At 33.7% G+C, this 19,363-nt stretch overlaps 1 protein-coding gene across 1 annotated transcript in view; it reads right to left on the bottom strand.

Moving 5' to 3' along the window:
- TNKS (tankyrase) overlaps window positions 1–19,363 on the bottom strand; it is a 214,906-nt gene that overhangs the window by 172,596 nt on the left and 22,947 nt on the right. The window contains exon 2 of the mRNA XM_055334908.1: window positions 11,834–12,058. Coding sequence (XP_055190883.1) covers window positions 11,834–12,058 — 225 coding nt within the window. The remainder of the gene's footprint in view (window positions 1–11,833; window positions 12,059–19,363) is intronic.

Raw genomic sequence — 19,363 nt, 5'->3', positions numbered from 1 at the left:
CTCCCAATAAAAGTGGAATTTTGAAGTTTTCCAAAGACATAACATATTTGGGAGCATGATGAGAATTTCAGTTCAGTTATTTCTTCCTCCTTGGTTTTTAATATTTTTTAATTTTTTAAATTTTTTTCAAAGATTTTTACTTATTTATTCATAGACAGAAGAAAGAGAGAGGCAGAGACATAGGCAGAGGGAAAAGCAGACTCCATGCAGGAAGCCCGATGCAGGACTCGATCCTGGGAGTCCAGGATCATGCCCTGAGCCAAAGGCAGACACTCAACCGCTAAGCCACCCAGGTGTCCTTTATTTCCAACTTAGATTATATGTCACCATTAGATGCATTCTAAAATCTTCCATGGTTCACTAAATACCTGAAATCAAATGGTCCAGGCTGATATTAAGATGCTTATAATATGGAACTAATTTATCTTTCTAATATTATCTTGTTACAATTCACTATAAGACTTTCCCATTAAAAAAAAAAGACTTTCCCATTAAATTGTACTATATACTCCATTTTTAAAAAGATACTATCTTCTCAGTCCTCCTAACCTTTATTCTACTCTCCGCACTCAAATATATAAAAATAACTCTCCATCCTTCAAGAATCATCTAAATCTCCACCCTCTCCATAAAATACTCTTTGTTCCCTCCAATATGCTCTCTCCTCCTCTATGTCCTCATGGCACTTCAGTACAGTATGATCTTGCTGAGCCTTCTCTCTTAGTCGTCTTAGCTTCCTGTGCAAACATAGTTGACCATCTACCCAAACTTACCCCATCTTCTTCCTACTGAAGAGGATCCAATTTTCATTGGGAAGCAAGGTGCACAGACCTAGGCAATAAATTGTGATTGGTCCTATTTTTGATATTTCCATTCCCATTTGCCAGTGATTAACCTACTTCTGAAAAATGAATTTTTTTTTTTTTTTTTAGTATCAGAAAGAGAGAGTCTTGGTGGGGGAGGGAACAGAAGGGAGGAAGAGAAGTAGACCCCCAATGAGTATGGAGCCCAATGTGGGACTCAATATCATGACCCTGAGATCATGACCTGAACCAAAATCAAGAGTTGGATGCTCAACTGAGCCACCCAGGCACCCCTGAAAAATGGCAAGTCCTCCAGAAAAGATTTTTCCTCTTAAAAAAATCCTAAGAAAAGAGTCCCCTTTCATAACCTTCTTTTCTGTTTTGGGTATTGATGGGAAAGTATGATTTTTGGAGCTGCTGCAACAACCCTGAAACTAAGAGGAAAAGCTAACATGTTGGCCTATCCTCTACTTATTGCTGAAACTCGAGTCAATCCTGTAACCTCATATACACTTTCTATTAATAAGTCTTTATTGCTTAAGCAATTAATAGTAAGGTGTTCTGTTATTTGCAAGCGACTGTATCCCAGATAATACAGCATCTTATTCCAATTCAAGAAAAGGGGCAAAGGCACAAAGATATTTGACACTCAGGAAGTACAAATTAAAATCATTCTGACCAGGACGCCTAGGTGGCTCAATGGTTTGGTGCCTGCCTTCAGCCCAGGGCTTGATCCTGGAGTCCCAGGATTGAGTCCCACATCAGGCTCCCTGCATGGAGCCTGCTTCTCCCTGTGCCTATGTCTCTCTCTCTCTGTCTCTGTCTGTCTGTCTCTCTCTGTCTCTCATGAATAAATAAATATTTTTTAAAAAAAAAATATCATTCTAAAAAAAAATATATATCATTCTGACCTATCCCTACACACCTACTAGAACAGCTAAAATGAAAGAAAGTGGCAACACTAAATGCTGGCACAGATGCAGAGAAATTAGATCTCTCATATACTACAGTAGGAATAGAAAATGATATAACTCTAGAAAATAGTATGACACTTTCTTTAGTAAACTAAGTGTACTCTTTTTTTAAAATTTAAATTCAGTGCTTGCTTTGGCAGCACATATACTAAATTTAAATTCAATTTGCCAACAAATAGTATAATACCCAGTGCTCATCCCATCAAGTGCCCTCCTCAGAAACATACTCTTATGATCCAGCAGTCACACTCCAGAGCATTTATCTCTGAGAAATGAAAACTCATAACCACATAAAAACTTGCATATAAATATTCATAGAAGATTTATCTCTAATAGTCAGAAACTGGAAAAAAACAAAATGTCCATCAATTGGTGAATGGCTAAATCATGGTATATCAATACCATGAAATACTAATCAGCAATTAAAAAAAAAACAAAAACGAAAATAAAAAACTGAAAGGCATTGTGCAGAATGGAAAACAGAGCCAATAAAAAAAAAATCACATACTGTATGATTCCAGCATTCTCAAAATGACAAATTCATACAGACAGAAAACAGAGTAGTGGTTGCTAGGTGTTAAGGATGGGTTTTGAGGACTCAACCATATAAAAGTATACCAGAAAGAATGAGAGGGATCTTTGTGATAATAGTTCCATATTTTGATTGCAATGGTAGTCACATTAATTTTCAAGTGTGATAAAATGGCACGGAACTATACACACAATATACCAATACTAGTTCCCTGTGTTTGGTATTATACTATATGTCCATAAGGTGTAATCAATGGGAAAAACTAGGTGAAGAATACATGAGATCTTCTTATACTATTTTTGTGACTTCCTCTGAATCTATATTTCAAAATAAAAAATGAAAAATATATAATAGATACTTCTTATTATAAAGAGTTTTAAAGAGTCAAATATAAGAAAACAATATGATTTTTAAGATCTGTGGTTTACTGGGAAACACAACAATCTAGCAAAGACAACACACTAGAAGGAAGACTTCTTGAGGCACTGATGTAAAAGTTTTATCAACCTATTATGCAAAGATTTATAGATTCAGTAGTATTAGAGATGAGAATATGTATTTTTTAATAAATATTTTATACTTTTGTGAATATTTTGTATTATTTAGTCTTGGGGTTCTATAGTATACAATTGAGGGATTCCTAGGCCATTCTAGCCAGTGTTAGCTTATAAGAAGTTAAGAGCTAAAACCTTAACTTCACCTCCTATCCAAATATCAAACACATTTATTTATGTCCCTATAATAAGTCTGACATAGTCTTATCAATCACCATTGACTAATGATGACCAACTCCACTGCAATCAATGGAGAGGAAGATAAGATACAACATAACTGAGTCAGGAGGCTTTATGAATCAAAAAAATGGGTGAAACAAATCCACATGTCTCCAATACACTGAACACCAGCAAAGACATGTTCCACTGCAACTTTTAACGGATAAAGAGACAGTAGTTTTAAGTGAGTAAAAATAGTTTGATCATTTCAAGAGACTCTATTAACATAATCATCAATAAGAATATTCAAAAAAGAAAATTAATTTTGAACTTAAAAAGTTCTTGGAGCAATAAAGAATACCTATGCTTGCCTGTGGGAGATTTATCAGGAAAACAAAGTAGTATAGATACAAAGCTGCTGCACTCACAATTGGAAAGATTTAATTCAATTCTGTACATGCAGAAAAATGACCTAAAGGAGTATAGCTTATAATACAGCTTCATATTAGGAGTTTGGTTTTATATTCTAATGTTTATCAAGTATAACTTATACTTTTAGTTATATGAAAAATCTTAGTATTTTTATGGTAGGAAATGGGTTTTCTGATACAAAACCTCATAACTGATACTCAAGGACCAATAAATGAAATAAAATAACTAAAAGGGAAGGTAAACTCAGAGAGCCAATGTCATGTGGTCGGCCATTTGACCAGCAATTTAGCAACTACACATTTCCTTCCAGAGTTAAGATTTAAGGGTTCACCTACTAAATTACTAAATTTTCTTTTCTCCAGAAAAACTAGAGCAAACTACAGCACACAAATAAAGTTGTCAACAAACAGGACAAATCCTCATACCCCGACCAATAGAATTTGCTATGCATTTAGTTCTCTTGACAATACCAATGACTATTGATTCTTGTCATTTTTCCCCATCCCCACTAACCTGTTCCATCACATCCTTACACCTTCCTACTCTAATTTGAAATGAAAGTCTGAGATTTCAACATCACCTTTGCTTTCTGGGTCACGGAATAAACTAAACAACAAACTGCTCATTAGAGTCTGAATGGTCTCAAAGCACTTCATACAGTAAACCTTTGCAATGGTTACTTTACTCATTTTAGAAACAGATGGACCACAAGTACAGAAAATGGAGATCTGCCCTCAGTAATAAGTGATTTAAGGGAGACAAGAATGAAATCTTGGGGCTCTAATTAGTCTTCAGTTCAACTGAAATATTTAATCATACCTTACACTGAAGATAGTAAAATTCCCATTTTTATTCTTAAAATTTTTTAAAGATTTTATTTGGAAAAGAGAGAGAGAGAGAGAGAGAGAGAGAGAGAGAGGATGAGGAGGGGGTGGGGCAGAAGGAGTCTGATACAGAACTTGATCCCAGGACTTTGGGATCATGACCTGAGAAGGCAGACAACCAACTGAGCCACCCAGGCGCCCTATAGCTTTTATTTTTAAATCTCTGTATCAAGTATAAGATTATATAAATAAAATATTTCCAGGTTCTAGGAATTGAGATGTGGACATCTCTGGGCCATTATTTTGCCTACTACATATACCATGTCCCTAATAGTTATAAGTTTTAAAAGCACAACTGTAACACACATCACTCTCAACCATCTCCTATTATTTCTATAAAATAAGAGCAAGGTAAAAGTAAATAGAACAGTTCCATTATTTTCATTTGATAAATGAAGTAACTAAGGCACAGAGTGTAATCTGCCCCATAATCTGTCCCAAGTCAAAATGCTTGCTAATGAGAGATGCAAGAGTAGTCAACAGGTCCCCTAATTCCTATTTTGTTGTACCTTGCAGCAGACCGTAATAGTCTCAACTACTCTAAAAGCAAAATCTTCCCTATTGCTGGTAAGTCCTTTGTTCATTTTAATCAGTCTGCAATTTAACAAGTCATCAGCTGGGTTATTTATCACCTAAAATGACACACACACATACTCATATATATGTGTGTTTATATAAAAATTACATAAGCTGTATAATGTAATAATGTCTGCTTTAATTTTTTTCTAAACCAGAATCTTATCTAGGTTAATATGTTACATTTGATTGAATGAAGTTAAGTTTTACCCAGTTGAATGCTCACCAACTAAGGCATGCCCTTTGCTATGGCAAAGAAAGAGAAGAAGAGGTAAAATTCAATTATGTAACAAAGACTTGCCAAATAGTAAATAACAGGGAATCAGGTGGAAATCTTATTATATATTAAATAATAATTGAAATTCTAAATTTGGATAAGAAAAAATGAGAACTGTACCTAAGAATTTTTATTAATTCATTTCAATAGCTAACTTTAACTATGGTATTAAATGATACTATGTAAGGTTGCCTAGTCTTTCCTACTAAACCAATTAATTTCCTTAAAGACTTCTTAAAAAATCATCACATCTCTATTTTCTTTCGTATTTTTCAATAAATATAAAAATATCTGAATCAATATTACAACAGGAATATAATACAATAGGAACATTATATCTGATGTAATTTTTATATTAACATGAGAGCAGTTACCAATTACTGAGCATATACTGCATAGACATTACATGAAGGTACTTTATTCACATTCTCTCATTTAACCCCCTTAACAACTACATGAAGTGCAGTTATTACTGCCATTTTAATAACTAAAGTAACTTGCTCAAAGACTCACATCTTTTTGACTCCAACTGGTATAATACAATGCCACTGAGCCTGAAAAAATTTTTAAAGTGCTATTTGTTAGATTTAAAGTAGCAGTTTGAATTTGAGGTTTCCAAGATATATATATATATATATATATATATATATATATATATATATATATATATATATATATAAAGGATCCTTAGTCCTTTGCATGCAAGATAAGTGAAGTCATTATTTGAAAGTACAGAGATCAAGAAAGAAAGTGACAGGAGCTTTGTTTCTCTAAAATAATGTCACTTGTTCTATTCAGCCTTTCATAATCCGAAAAAGCTGAAGAACTCTTTATCAAGAGAATTTCAGTTACTTCTCTTCCAATAGTCTTTAGAAGGTATTCCACTGATTTCAAGCTTTCAGTGTTCTAAATAGAAAGTCCTTTGCTTAATTTTTCCCCCCTTTATAGGCAACTTATTCTTTCTGCCTGGAAAACTTTAATATATACATATATATCTTCCTTAGTTTGTCTTTTCTCATCAATACAGCATGGAACTCTATGAGCCTCTTCAATCTCAAGACTTGGGTTTTTCCAGCTTATTGTTTGTTTAATTATTACTGATTTCTTCTATCAGTTACTTTTTTCTTTTTCCCTCCTGAAACTCCTATCGCATGTAAGTTTTAAAATAATGTTGACCTCTGGGTCTATTTACCTTTTTCTTTTAAAAAATTGTTTTTATTTACCTTTTGCTTTATGACTTCCTGATTTTGCTCTGTATTTGGGGTTATTTCTCACAAGCGATCTTCTAGGCTACTAATGTGGTCTTTAATTCATCTATTGATTTCTTACTTTGGAAAAAAATTAGATTGTGTTGGCCTCAGGAAGCTTCTTCCCTATTACACTTTAATTTCCCCGAGGGAATGTATTTTTATTTGTTCATTCATGTGTTTATCTAACCCTGACAGCAGTTCTGGGTATGCTGAATGTTCCCTTCTTTGAGAATTTGTCATTTGGTTTACTGAGCTTTCAGGTCTAAATGCTTGGTATTCCAATCAGAATCCCACCAGTGTTGCAATACCACACACCTCCATTATCACTGAAATAGTTGGCTGTGGAAGTCAGCGTGCTGTCCCATGCCTTCTGAGGAACCCAGAAATCTCCAAAGGGAACATGCTCTCTGTCCCCTTCTCCCTTGAGAATCACAGAGTATAAGAAGAGATGGGAGTGCAGTATAAATGTAAATAATGTAGCTGCATGGAATTATATAAAGATTAAAGAGATTTCCTTATTATCTTAGAGGCCCTATACTGGAACTTCCACCTAGCTACCTTCTCAAGATCTGTCTCAGTTATATTCATTGGGAAAAGATAGAAACCAATTTGACCTTAATGGGGCAGGGCCACTACCAACACTGCAGGAAAAAAACTGCTGATATAAATGATTTTTTAATATTGCTAAGTCTTTATACTCAAAATTGTATTCTATAAAAGGGTGTGTCTAAATGGCCAAAATAAGGCCATCCCTGTCTGCCAGGGTAGAAAGAAGAAAGGTCGGACTCTATAACCTTCTGTATTCCTCCCCATAATGCTCACTCATAGTTTTAAATCTCCAAAATCAGAAAAGCTGTTGGATACTAGTTAGCCAAAATTAAAAAAAAAAAAAAGACAAATGTCCTCAGGACTCCCAGACTTTATGTCAATTAACTTTGTGAAAGATGGGTCTATAACTTGCTTTTAAAATGAAATTTCAAAGCACTAGCACTTGGATAGTCTTAAAAAAAAATCACATGACATATTCAGAAAAGATGTCATTTATTGTAATTTTTGGTGACTTTATATCTGGGAGTAGAAAAAAGCAGGGAGAAATGAAAAAGTTCTAAAGGTAGAAAAAATGTTAATTTCTAAAGTAAATTTTATTTGTTAAATATAATATAAAAATCATAACAGCAACATTAATATAATGAACTATGATCTCTGTCTTAAGTAGTTGGTTTAATTATCCAACCATTTAAAGTTGATTTTTAAAAATAATCTCAGGCTGTATTTTGTTCTTTTTAATGGTAGTTAAAGAGCATCTAAAAAACACAAAGGATAGACTTTTTGGTTTCTTCATGAGAGACACAGAGAGAGAGACAGAGACACAGGAAGAGGGAAAAATGGGTTCCCTATGGGGAGTCTGATGTGGAACTCGATCCCAGGACCCTGGGATTATGACCTGAGATAAAGGCAGACACTCAACCACTGAGCCACCAGGGTACCCCAAATTTTTGTTTTTTTACCTGGAAATCTATGCCTCTTAATCCTCTTTACCTAATTCTGCCCATACACCGACTGACTTCCCTTCTGGTAACCACTAGTTATTTTTTGGATTTATGAGTCTGTTTGTTTTTATTTATTTGTTTTGTTTGGATAGAATTTTAGATGGTCTTTTAAAAAAAAAAAGTCAATAAAGGGCAAACAGAAGAAACCAGTAAGTCCATATCACATAGCAGTCAGAATTCAGGTTGAGATCTTAACAATTAATAATAGCTATTACACCTTTCAGAATCAGAAAGGCAGAAAATATAAGTGTTGGTGAGTTTGTGAAGAAAAAGGAACCCTTAGGCCCTGTTGGTAGGAATGTAAATTGGTACAGCTACTCAGAAATCAGTACCAGTACTGGAAATCAGTATGGAAGTTCCTCAAAATTTTGAGAGGTGCCTGGATGGCTCAGTCAGTTGAACATCCAGCTTTTGATTTTGACTTAGGTCATGGTCTCAGAGTATGAGACAGAGTCTTGCATTGGGCTCTGGGCTCTGTGCTCAGCAGAGTCTGTTTCTCTCTCTCTCTTTCCCTTTTTTTTCTCTCTCTCCCTCTGCCCCTCCCACTGCTCCTGCTCACTCTCTCAAATAAATAAATACATCTTTTTAAAAAATTAAAAATAGAAACACCACATAATCCTGTAATTCTACTACTGGGTATTTACCCAAAGGAAACAAAAACACTACTTCAAAAAGATATATGCACCCTATGTTTATTGCAGCATTATTTATAATAGCCAGCATATGAAAGCAACCCAAGTGTTCACTGACAGATAAATAGATAAAGAACATGTGGTGTATATATATATACAACGGACTATCACTCAGCCATAAATAAGGATGAGATCTTGCCATTGACAACAATATGGATGGACCTAAAGGGTATCATGCTAAGGGAAATAATCAGACACAGAAAGATGAATATCGTATGATTTCACTTATATGTGCAATCTAAAAAACAAAGCAAACAAATAAAAAGCAGAAACAGATCCATAAATACAGAGAACAAACTGATGGTTGCCAAAGAGGAAGGGGTTGGGGAGATAAGAAAACTGGGTGAAGGTAGTGGGAGATAGAGGCTTCCAGTTATGGAATGAATAAGACATGGAGATAAAAGGTACAGCACAGGGAATATAGCCAATGGTATTGTATGGTTAACAGATGGTATCTATACTTGTGATTAGCACGGCATAAAGTATAAACTTGTCTAATCACTATGTTGTGCACCTGAAACTAATATAACATATGTCAATTACATTTCAACTAAAAAATAGCAATCAATATTTATTTACTGTTCACTATATCAAGTACTCTAAGTACTTTACATGTGTCATCAGCTAATCCTTCCAAGAACCCAAGTATTCTCATTTCACATATAACGAAACAGGGTATTTAAGTGGCTCTGAGTCTCACATATAGTGGGTAACTGGTCAGGTCAGGATATAAGCCCAGAACAAGTGCTTTGAAGCAACCATCCTGTTGCTTTTCTTAAGCCAGTGATAATGTACCTTGGCTCTATCTTTATAAATATCAAAAGTTCACTATTCTACCTTACATAGAGAGATACGATGAATCTGAAAATAATCAGGCCAGCATTCCATCATCTAGGTAAAAACCTTTCAAAAATTAATTCTGCACATTAATCTCTCAAAACCTTCAGATTCAAGCTTTCAACCAGTTGTCCCAAAGTAGAAATTTGCCCAATAGTATGCATTTCAGAATTCTTTAACTATACTCAAATTCAGAAATTACAATATATAAACTGCCAAAAGCTTTGACATATTTGGTTTCCTAATGGGTTTCTGAAAGCTAATTAAATGTACAAAAGGGTCTATAAACCAATCTTGTTTCCCATAATAACTATTTTAATAGCAGCTGTATCCTCAATTATATTTTGATTATAGTTTGAAGGTGCCTTTTCCCTTCCTCAACTTTTATAAGACACAAGAACTTAAACAGAAGGAAAGCAGTATGTGCCAAAGTACACTGAGGATCGTGGGGCTGGGGGACTATGGGGATCCATTCTTTAAAAATTCATGTCCTACATCTAGTCTTTTATTTCAACAGAACCTAAATAAAAGGAGCATTTTTATTACATACGTTTGGGAGGGGGATTAAGAGTAGGAGGAAAGTACACTAATTTTGATAAGATATTAAAAGCACTGATCGAATGAAAATTCAGAGAAGTACAGGTAGAAAATAAAAAACTGAAGCTTAAAAAGAATAATAATTTAAGAAGGTAAAAATTATATAAAATTCTATGACTAATAACAAAAGAATCCAATGTATATGACAAGGTAAAGGAAGAAGGAATGAAGATAGGGAAGTTGAAAGTCTGGATTAAGTTAGGATATATATCAAGTTCAATAATAATAATCACATGGTAACTTACCACAAGTAACTTAAGAGGTTTTGTGATGAGAGAGGATATTTATAAGTTCAAGTTTCTCAGGGTAGTTTTATGTAATGACTTAGTCCAGGATGTGGTGTTTTAGTGAAGGACTTAGAAGGAAATAAGAGAATCAACTGAAAATGGAAGATCTCAAAGGTCAAAAAGGACAGGGTATACAAAAGCTCATGTCAAAGGATGTGGAAGTTACAAAAGATAATGACAGAGAATGTGATAAAGAAGTTGTTATGTGGGCAGCCCTGATGGCACAGCAGTTTAGCGTGGCCTGCAGCCCAGGGCGTGATCCTGGAGATCCAGGATCGAGTCCGACATCGGGCTCCCTGCATGGAGCCTGCTTCTCCCTCTGCCTGTGTCTCTGCCCCTCTCTCTCTGTTTCTCATGAATAAATAAATAAAATCTTAGGAAAAAAAAAAAAGAAGTTGTTATGTCAGGCATTGCAATAATTTGAGGGAAAATGAAAAATATACTGGAGGCTGGAATAGATGACTTTGAAGAGGGAAAACATCTTAATAACCACACCACCACTATATCTTTAAAAATGACAAATGTATTTGAGTTTTATGATAAAGATAAACATGAAAGATTAAACTTGAAATGAATGTCAACCCAGAAGATAACAATTATGCAAATCAACCTGCCACAGACTAAACAAACATCCACCATCTTGAGGGTGAAGAAATAGATACACCCAAAAGAAACTAAGCTTGTCTTCTGAAAGCTTGTTTTAGACTTCAGAATGAAAGGTATACAATAAAGCAAACTCTAATACACACACACACACACCACACACACACACATTTAGATAAACATAAAAGAGAAAGAACTCTTGATTAAATACACTTTCATATCATCTCGAAATTTAAAATGGTTGAAAACTGCAATTTTACTTGAAATTGCTTTTTTTACTAGACTATGGCACATGCTGGACATATTAAGCTTTCATTACTGTATTTGAACCACTCTATAATACTGATGTTCACTTTTAGCAACATAAAGAAAAAGATTTTGCCTTAGTGCTAGATGACTTTCCTTGTCAACCTAAAGCATCTGATTACGTCATCCAATTCAGTAAGAACTTGTATTTTATAATGGCTTTCATTTGATGCTAGGATGGAAAATTTGTAATCTTTTAGAGAGACTGTAAATTAACTAAATTTATAATAGTAATCCATCAAAATTTAGTTCCAGATCAGTTAGCATTTGACTCGTATTTGGAGAGTTAATGTCATGAATCCCATTCTTAACCAACTTTATATTGCCATCTCCCTACTTTCCTTTGATGGGAAAAAAATTGCTTCCAAGAATAAGAAGTCATAAAAAGCCTCTACTTATTCTGAGAGAATACTATTCTCAACACAATGAAAAAATAAAAGAAAAAATGGTAAACCTTTATTTAAAATTTTATACCTGTCAGGTTGATCTTACAATTTAGGTATCATCAAGTAATACTTACCAATACATACATCGATTTTCCCTTTAATAGCAGCTTCATGCAGAGGGGTATAGTTCCAGTTATCCCGGGCATTTGGATCAGCTCCTTGACACAGTAACAGACTCACAACCTCAGCATGGCCAAAAGAACAGGCATTATGAAGTGGGATGAGACCTCCATCATCACGAGCATGGACATTAGCACCCATCTGTAGTAAGTGTTCTACAACATCCTTCCTTCCAAACCCTAAAAAAAAAAGGGTAATATATAATGAAGCAATTTTGTAAAAAGAATCATTAATATTCCTTTAATAATATTAGCAAATATGAACACTTGAAATACTGTCTTTTATAGCAAAAAGGGTTTAAAAATTGGCTACCATTCAAATGGATTCTCTCCTCTTACAGAACTCAGAACTAAGAAAGCTCTCCCTTAAGTCTTTGGGTAGTTCATTCAAAATACATTTCTTCAACACCTTTTATACGTTGGGCAACTTCGCTAGAAATACAAAATGAATGAGACTCCCATCCCCTCATGCTTCACAAGAAAAAATTATGTATACAAAGTCCATCTCTATATTTTAAGAAATAAAGGTTATTTAAATACTACTGACAACCAAATCTAAAACAAATTACAACATTTAACATTATACCAGGAAAATTAGAGATGAATGGATACCAGAAATATGTAGTAATAGTTTGGTTATAAGAACTTTGCAAAGGAAGAACTAAAGATAATGCCAAAATATCTATTCTTGGGATTCACGGCCAAACGAAAAGTAAAACAATGCCAGCCTGGATTTAGTGAGTCTGAGGAATATGACAAATGGGAATACAGGCATTCAGAAATACAGAACCAGAAAACTGATAAGAAATATCAAAAGTGTCAGACAGAAAAAGTGGGGGGAAAGAGCCAGAACTGATCAGAATCAGTGTATGTACTAGGCAGAGAAAGGTAAAAATTACCAAGAAAGGACAACATTATAGAAGTCAAAGGGCAACAACATCATGTAAAGTCCAGATGATGAGGATTTAGAAGGGTAAAAAAGCCACTGACAATTTTAAATTACAGTACAGTGATGAAATTACAAGCTATACTGCAATGGATTAAAAAGAAAGAGGACTATAAAAGCATTAGTATTTTTACCTTTAAAGCTAATACCTTTCTTAATGATTCTTTTCTACTTTAAATTTTATTTGGTCTTATTGTTTAAGTATCACTACCTCCATGCTATTACTTACTGTGTTACATACTTAGAAAGTGGCATCATAAATAAAACTAAAAGAATAAAATGGTCATATCTTCCTCCATTTTATGCATATAAACTAAATGAGAACAATGAGAAAAGTTTAATAAAAAAAGATTTATTTCAACTCCACACTATCTACAGAAATTCATTCAATCCAAGAAAACAGGCTCTAAGAAAAAGTCTCCCCCCCCAAAAAAAAAAAAAGAAAAAGAAAGAAAGAAAAAGTCTCCGAAGTAAAAAACATCTTTCCATAGATACATTATCAGAAAATCAGAACTAGGTTTCCATAGAAAATATCCTTCAGTAAAAAAAAAAGAAAAGATCCTTCAAATTAAGCTGAAAATTATGGGTGAAAAGATGTCAATTATGTATTACTTACTGAAATACCAAAAAGTATAGGATACATGCCAATACAACCATCACCATCTCGTTATTTGTTTTTTAATACTTGCACAACTTTACAGATGTTAGATTCTGTTTATTTCTCCAACTTCAGTGTCCTTCACCCTATCATCACCACCTTACTCTTCGCTGGGCCATAGATGCTTTCCTTATTCATGAGGATTTCAAGATTTTCCTTCCATGGATTTGAATAAAGTCTGCATGGCAAACCCACATTTCCCCAATCAATGCATTGATAATATTTGAGAATGAATTTCCTTTCTTTACTAATAAACAAGTTAAAATTAAATACTTTTTAAAATTTATTGAGATTTTAAAAGGTATTTGTTATAACTTTGAAACAAAATGGCAAAGTGTGTGTTTACTTTTTACTAATATTTTCAGATCTAAAATATAAAAACCAAAACAAAAAATGCTTGGTACCAGACACAGTGTGGGGAAATGCAATTGTGCCCACACACTAATAATTTGAGTGTAAACTGGTACCACATTTTAGAAAAAAAATACAGCGTTACATGAACAAAGACTGCATCAAGATGTTTATGAAAGATTATAAAAAAAAAGAAAGCATTATTATAGAAAACCCTGGAAATAATTCAGATGTCCAACAATAAAGGCTCTGTTAAATAAATGGTTTTTCATATAACATCATCCTATACTAAAAGGATGCTATAGAACATTGTGAACATACTTAATGCCACTGAATTACACATTAAAAAATGGCTAAAAGGGTAAATTTTATTTTTACAAAATTAAAAATTTAATTTTTTTTAAGATTTAGTTTTTCATGAAAGACACAGAGAGACAGGCAGAGGGAGAAGCAGGCTCCCTGCAGGGAGCCCAATGCAGGACTCACCCCAAGACGACAGATCACGACCTAAGCCAAAGGCAAACCACTCAACCACTGAGTCACCCAGGTGCCCTACCCCCCTGCTTTTTAAAATTTTTAAATCTGTATATTTTACTGCAGCTAAAAAAAAATTTAAAAACTTTAAACCATATATGCAAGTAAACACAGGATACTAACAGAAAAACATAGAAAAGTGTTTTTAGATTAGTCTTTTAGATTAAAAATATATAAAACAAAATACAGGCAGAAATATACACACACACATATTTGAAGACAGAAAAAAAAGACTAAATCATTAAGTAGTGGGATTATAGAATTTCCCTTTCTTCTTTTGTTTTCTTATTATACAAAAACACAGTTTTGTATAAAATATATCTAAAGTGTGTACACATACATGTTTATAAAAGAGGGTAGAGGTAAGCAGGCAAAATCAGTAAACAATGAGGAAATTATATTTTTTAACTTGGTCTTGAATTAATAAGATGTATTATTAAATCAGAGGTTTTGCTATCCACAAAACAGTTCCCTATTTAAACTACTTAGAAATTTAGTACTTAGTAATTTAGAAAAGTTTATTTAAAGCATAAAGTTTACTTAAAACATAGAGTCTACCTGTTTCATTGAGTACAAGTCATAATTGGTCACTCATCATTCTATACTGTTAAATATTTATACGTTATTTTTACACATAAAGAGCATTCATTATCTCTGATGGTTATAGGAGGCCTTTGTTTCACAAACAACGTTTGTAGTCATAATTATCCCTATAATTGAATTGCTTATTTGGGTCTAAAGAACCAAAATAAAAATAGTAATTAGGATCACAGTCAAAGAACTGCATAGAATTTGAAGTAACTTATCACTAATTAACTCTTTGGAAAATAGTCCCTAAGTGAAAGCATTACAGACATACTGCAGACAAGATTTTCAGTGTCTCATTTCATTAAGCTTGCACATGTTTAAAAAAACAGCTAAATTTTACACAATTTTTTAACGTTGCTATTTATACATAGTTCCTACTTATACATATATTTATAGTTCAGTGTTATGAAGTACAGAAGGAATAACAATATACCGTCTCTCTCTCTCTCTGATCCAGCAAAGGTCACTAAAAACTAAGACTCGTTCTCCGCTCTTTACCAACACACGGTATGTGCTATTGAGTTACACTAGAGGTATAATTGAACTTTTACAGAAAAACTCTTTTTGCTCAAAGTACATGCCCTATTCTTGACAACACTAAAAATAACAATAATGGTAAATAACATTTAGTAAGCTCTTATGTGGGTCAAAAAGGATGCCAAATACTTGACATGCATCAGCTCCTGATGATAACACCCCATGAGAGATACCATTATCCTCATTTTGTTAAGTAAATTCTTCCCTCGGTGCTGAGATTCATGAGCTGTGCTTCTAAATGCACATCTCAATTCTGTCTACTGCCCAGTGCTACCATTTCAGTTTGTAGCTCTATAACCTGTCTAGACTTTGGCGTATATACAGCCTTCTACCAGCATATAACCTTATAACTGGTCTCTTTGCTGTCACATGTGCTGCCCTACAATTCATTCTTAACACAGTAGGCAGAGTGATCTTTTCAAGGCATATATCAGATTAGGTCACTTCCCTACTTAAAATCCTGCAATGGGCTTCCATAACACATACAATAAAATATCACTACAAAATCCTTAGGACCTACAAGGCTTTATGTGAGCTGGCCCCTCTCACTTCTCCTATGTCATTGAGTTTTATTTGCCATGTCTTTCACTTTCTGTTCCCTGAATACAACAAACTCCTTTCAGCCTAGGTGACTGTGCACTGCTCTGCTTGAGAACTTGGACCTGGATCTTCACATGCCCAGCTCCTTCTGCCTTGTAATTATCTGCCCAAAGATAAGCAACTCAGAGGACTCTGACCACTCAATTTAAAGTCATTCATGCATGCACACATACTTTTCCATCATTATTTTCATTATCACTCAGTTTTACTTTCTTTCTGCATTTAATCACTAACTTGTTCATTTATCTAATTTATCTTTTATAGATATTCCCACTCAAGATGTTCCATAAAAAGAGGTATTCTTGAGTTATGAACTGTCTTATGAACTGTGTGTATTTCCATCTAAAATAGTGCCTGATACACAGTATGGCTTCAATAAAATATTCGCTGATTACATGAATATACATGTTACTTACTTCAGTATAACTAAATCAAAAAGAGTAAGTAAGTAGCTCTTTAACTTTATATTCTTAAATTGCAAAATGAAAACATTTAAAGGCTTCTTCAGCTACAAGAACAGCAAAAATATTTTTAAATACTTAAACAAAACACCAAATTTTCACAAAGGAAAATCACCTGTAATGTCATCATCATCCAGAGATAACCACCATGAACATTTTGATGATTAAACTTCCAGATTTCCACTGGGTGTTATTCTGTATGTTGGTAAATTGAACACCAATAAAAATTAATTTATAAAAAAAAAAAAAAAAAAATAAACTTCCAGATTTCTTTTTTTTTTTTTTGCGTGTGTGTGTATATATTTAAACATCTTCGTTCTGCCTTTTCACTTTTCAACTACCACATATTTTTTCAGGTAAAAATTTTAAATGTATACATCATTTTCTTATGAATTACTTAGCATTCTACTACATCGATATATCATAATTTATTTATTTGGGTGATTTCATTATAAAAAGGCAATTTTGCCATTATAAAAAGTTAAAATAAATATCCTTATACATGAACCTTCATACATCTGTCCAGTTCTTTAAGATAAATGCCTCAAAATAGGATTGGGTCAAAGGATAACTGTTTAAAATTTCCTATGTTGCCAAACTGTCCTCTAATTCAGTCTATCAATTTTCATTTTTAGCCAAATGCTTGAGCACAACCATTTCCCCATCTTGTATACATGAACACAAATTTATAAGCTTTACAAACAAGGAAGCAAAAATTAAAAATTCATTGCTTAATTTCCATTTTTGGAGTTCAGACATTTGTTCTTTTTTTAGGAAATTAAATATATGAATACAGCTGAAATCTCTTAAACCTAGTCTTCTCCTTTTTTCCCCAAAGGAGGAGAATAAACTCAAAGTTTGTTATACTTGCCCATATTTTTATACTTTTCATATATGTTTTTAAACATGAGTTTATTTATTTATATACACTCATATTCCATTTTATTAGATTATATGTATTCAAATTATATTGTCAAAATCACATGGTCTTCAATCTCTATTAGTGATAGTTGTGGCAATTATCTCCTCTTGCTTACCTACAGAAACTCAATTATTGCTCAGGAATTGGTCAGAATATATTAGCTAAGAGAAGATAAACCTTTCCCTAACCCAGGAAGTAAATCCTGCTTACTCTGAGCCAGAAATGTGATTTGGCAGTGACTGGCAAGGCGACAGAATGGAAAACCTAGAAGCTCCTAGAAAGACTTTTCTCCCCACTAACAGAAGGTGTGTAGAGGAAAAAGGCCCCTTTTTCTTCTCTCCCTTCCTCTCTATTTCTAGAAAATTTTCACACAAGGTTGTGACATGCTGATACCATGATGGGAAGGTCAAGAGAATTATGAAAATCGTAGCAGAGAACCCTAGTGTGCTCACAACTCTGAGTATTCAAAAAATTCTTGAACTTCCTACCTCTAGACTTGTCAAGCAGGAAATAAATATCCTCAGGCTTAAAGTTTTTTAGTTGAATTTTGGAATATTTGGAGCTGAACCCATGCAAATTGATACAAACCTATGTTATGTTTGTATGTTCACTGATCATTCAAGTTTTACCTATCAGCCTTCAGTTCATTGTCTAGACCTAATTTCTTTGTTTTTTTCTTATTATTTTGTAGATCCTTGTATGTTCTAAACACTAATCTTGTACTGGTTACATGCATTAAAAATACATTATTTTGTTTATGGCTTGTCTTTACACTCTCCAGTGTTTGACTTCAGACAAGTTTTAAACTTTAACATAATAAAATATATCTTTCCCTACACTATACTTTCTAAATAATCTGTAAGAAATCTCTATTCCTACACTGTTCATACATTTTCTTCTACATTACTCTTATAATTCTGTTTTCCACATTAGGTCTTTAATCTATCTGTATATATGGTGCGAGTCAGAGATCTAATTTTGTTTTCCATATCCTTTCTTTTTGGTTGATCAGTGTAATAGTTTAACTTCAAAAAAGTCTGAAATACCAAGTAGGACAGTGTCAATTCCCCTTGTTCCTCTTTAAAAATTATCTTGGTTATTATTACTTTTTGATGTTCAATGTAATTATCTTTAAGTTCCATGAAGAAATGTGTTAGAAAAACTTTTTAAATCTCATTGATTAGAATTCTAAGATGACAAATTTACAATACTGAGTCTTCTAATCCATGTATATACCATGTATCACGTGTATCCACGTGTATCATATACATACCTTTCCTCAGATTCACATCTTTCATTTTGTGTTTTTTCTCCATTAATATCTTGCACATATTTTTCATGGATTTGGGGATATCTTAAGGTTTTTGTTGAAACTGGGATAGAGAGGGCAGTGGTACATTAGGGGTGGTCAATAAAACCAGATCACACAGAGTCTCTGAGTCATAAAGAATTTGGATCTGGGGATCCCTGGGTGGCGCAGCGGTTTGGCACCTGCCTTTGGCCCAGGGCGCGATCCTGGAGACCCGGGATCGAGTCCCACATCGGGGTCCCAGTGCATGGAGCCTGCTTCTCCCTCTGCCTGTGTCTCTGCCTCTCTCTCTCTCTCTCTTTCTCTCTCTCTCTGACTATCATAAATAAATAAAAATTAAAAAAAATTAAAAAAAAAAGAATTTGGATCTAAGCAGGAGTTTGCCAGTCAAGATTTGTCTGTTAGCTAACATGACCAGAGGTAGTAATGACACAAAATGAGGTCAGAAGACAGGCAAGAGCTAGATGATGTAGGACCTTTATCAGTGAGGAACACATCCAGCTGCAAATAACAGAATACTTAACTAGTGAAACAAGAAAAGAAAAGAAAAGATAAGATAAATCTCACATGCCTTACTAA

This window comes from Nyctereutes procyonoides, unplaced genomic scaffold, assembly GCF_905146905.1.
Source record: "Nyctereutes procyonoides isolate TBG_1078 unplaced genomic scaffold, NYPRO_anot_genome, whole genome shotgun sequence".
In the NCBI taxonomy this organism is placed as follows: domain Eukaryota; kingdom Metazoa; phylum Chordata; class Mammalia; order Carnivora; family Canidae; genus Nyctereutes; species Nyctereutes procyonoides.
This window is presented reverse-complemented; position numbering and strand designations above follow the sequence as displayed.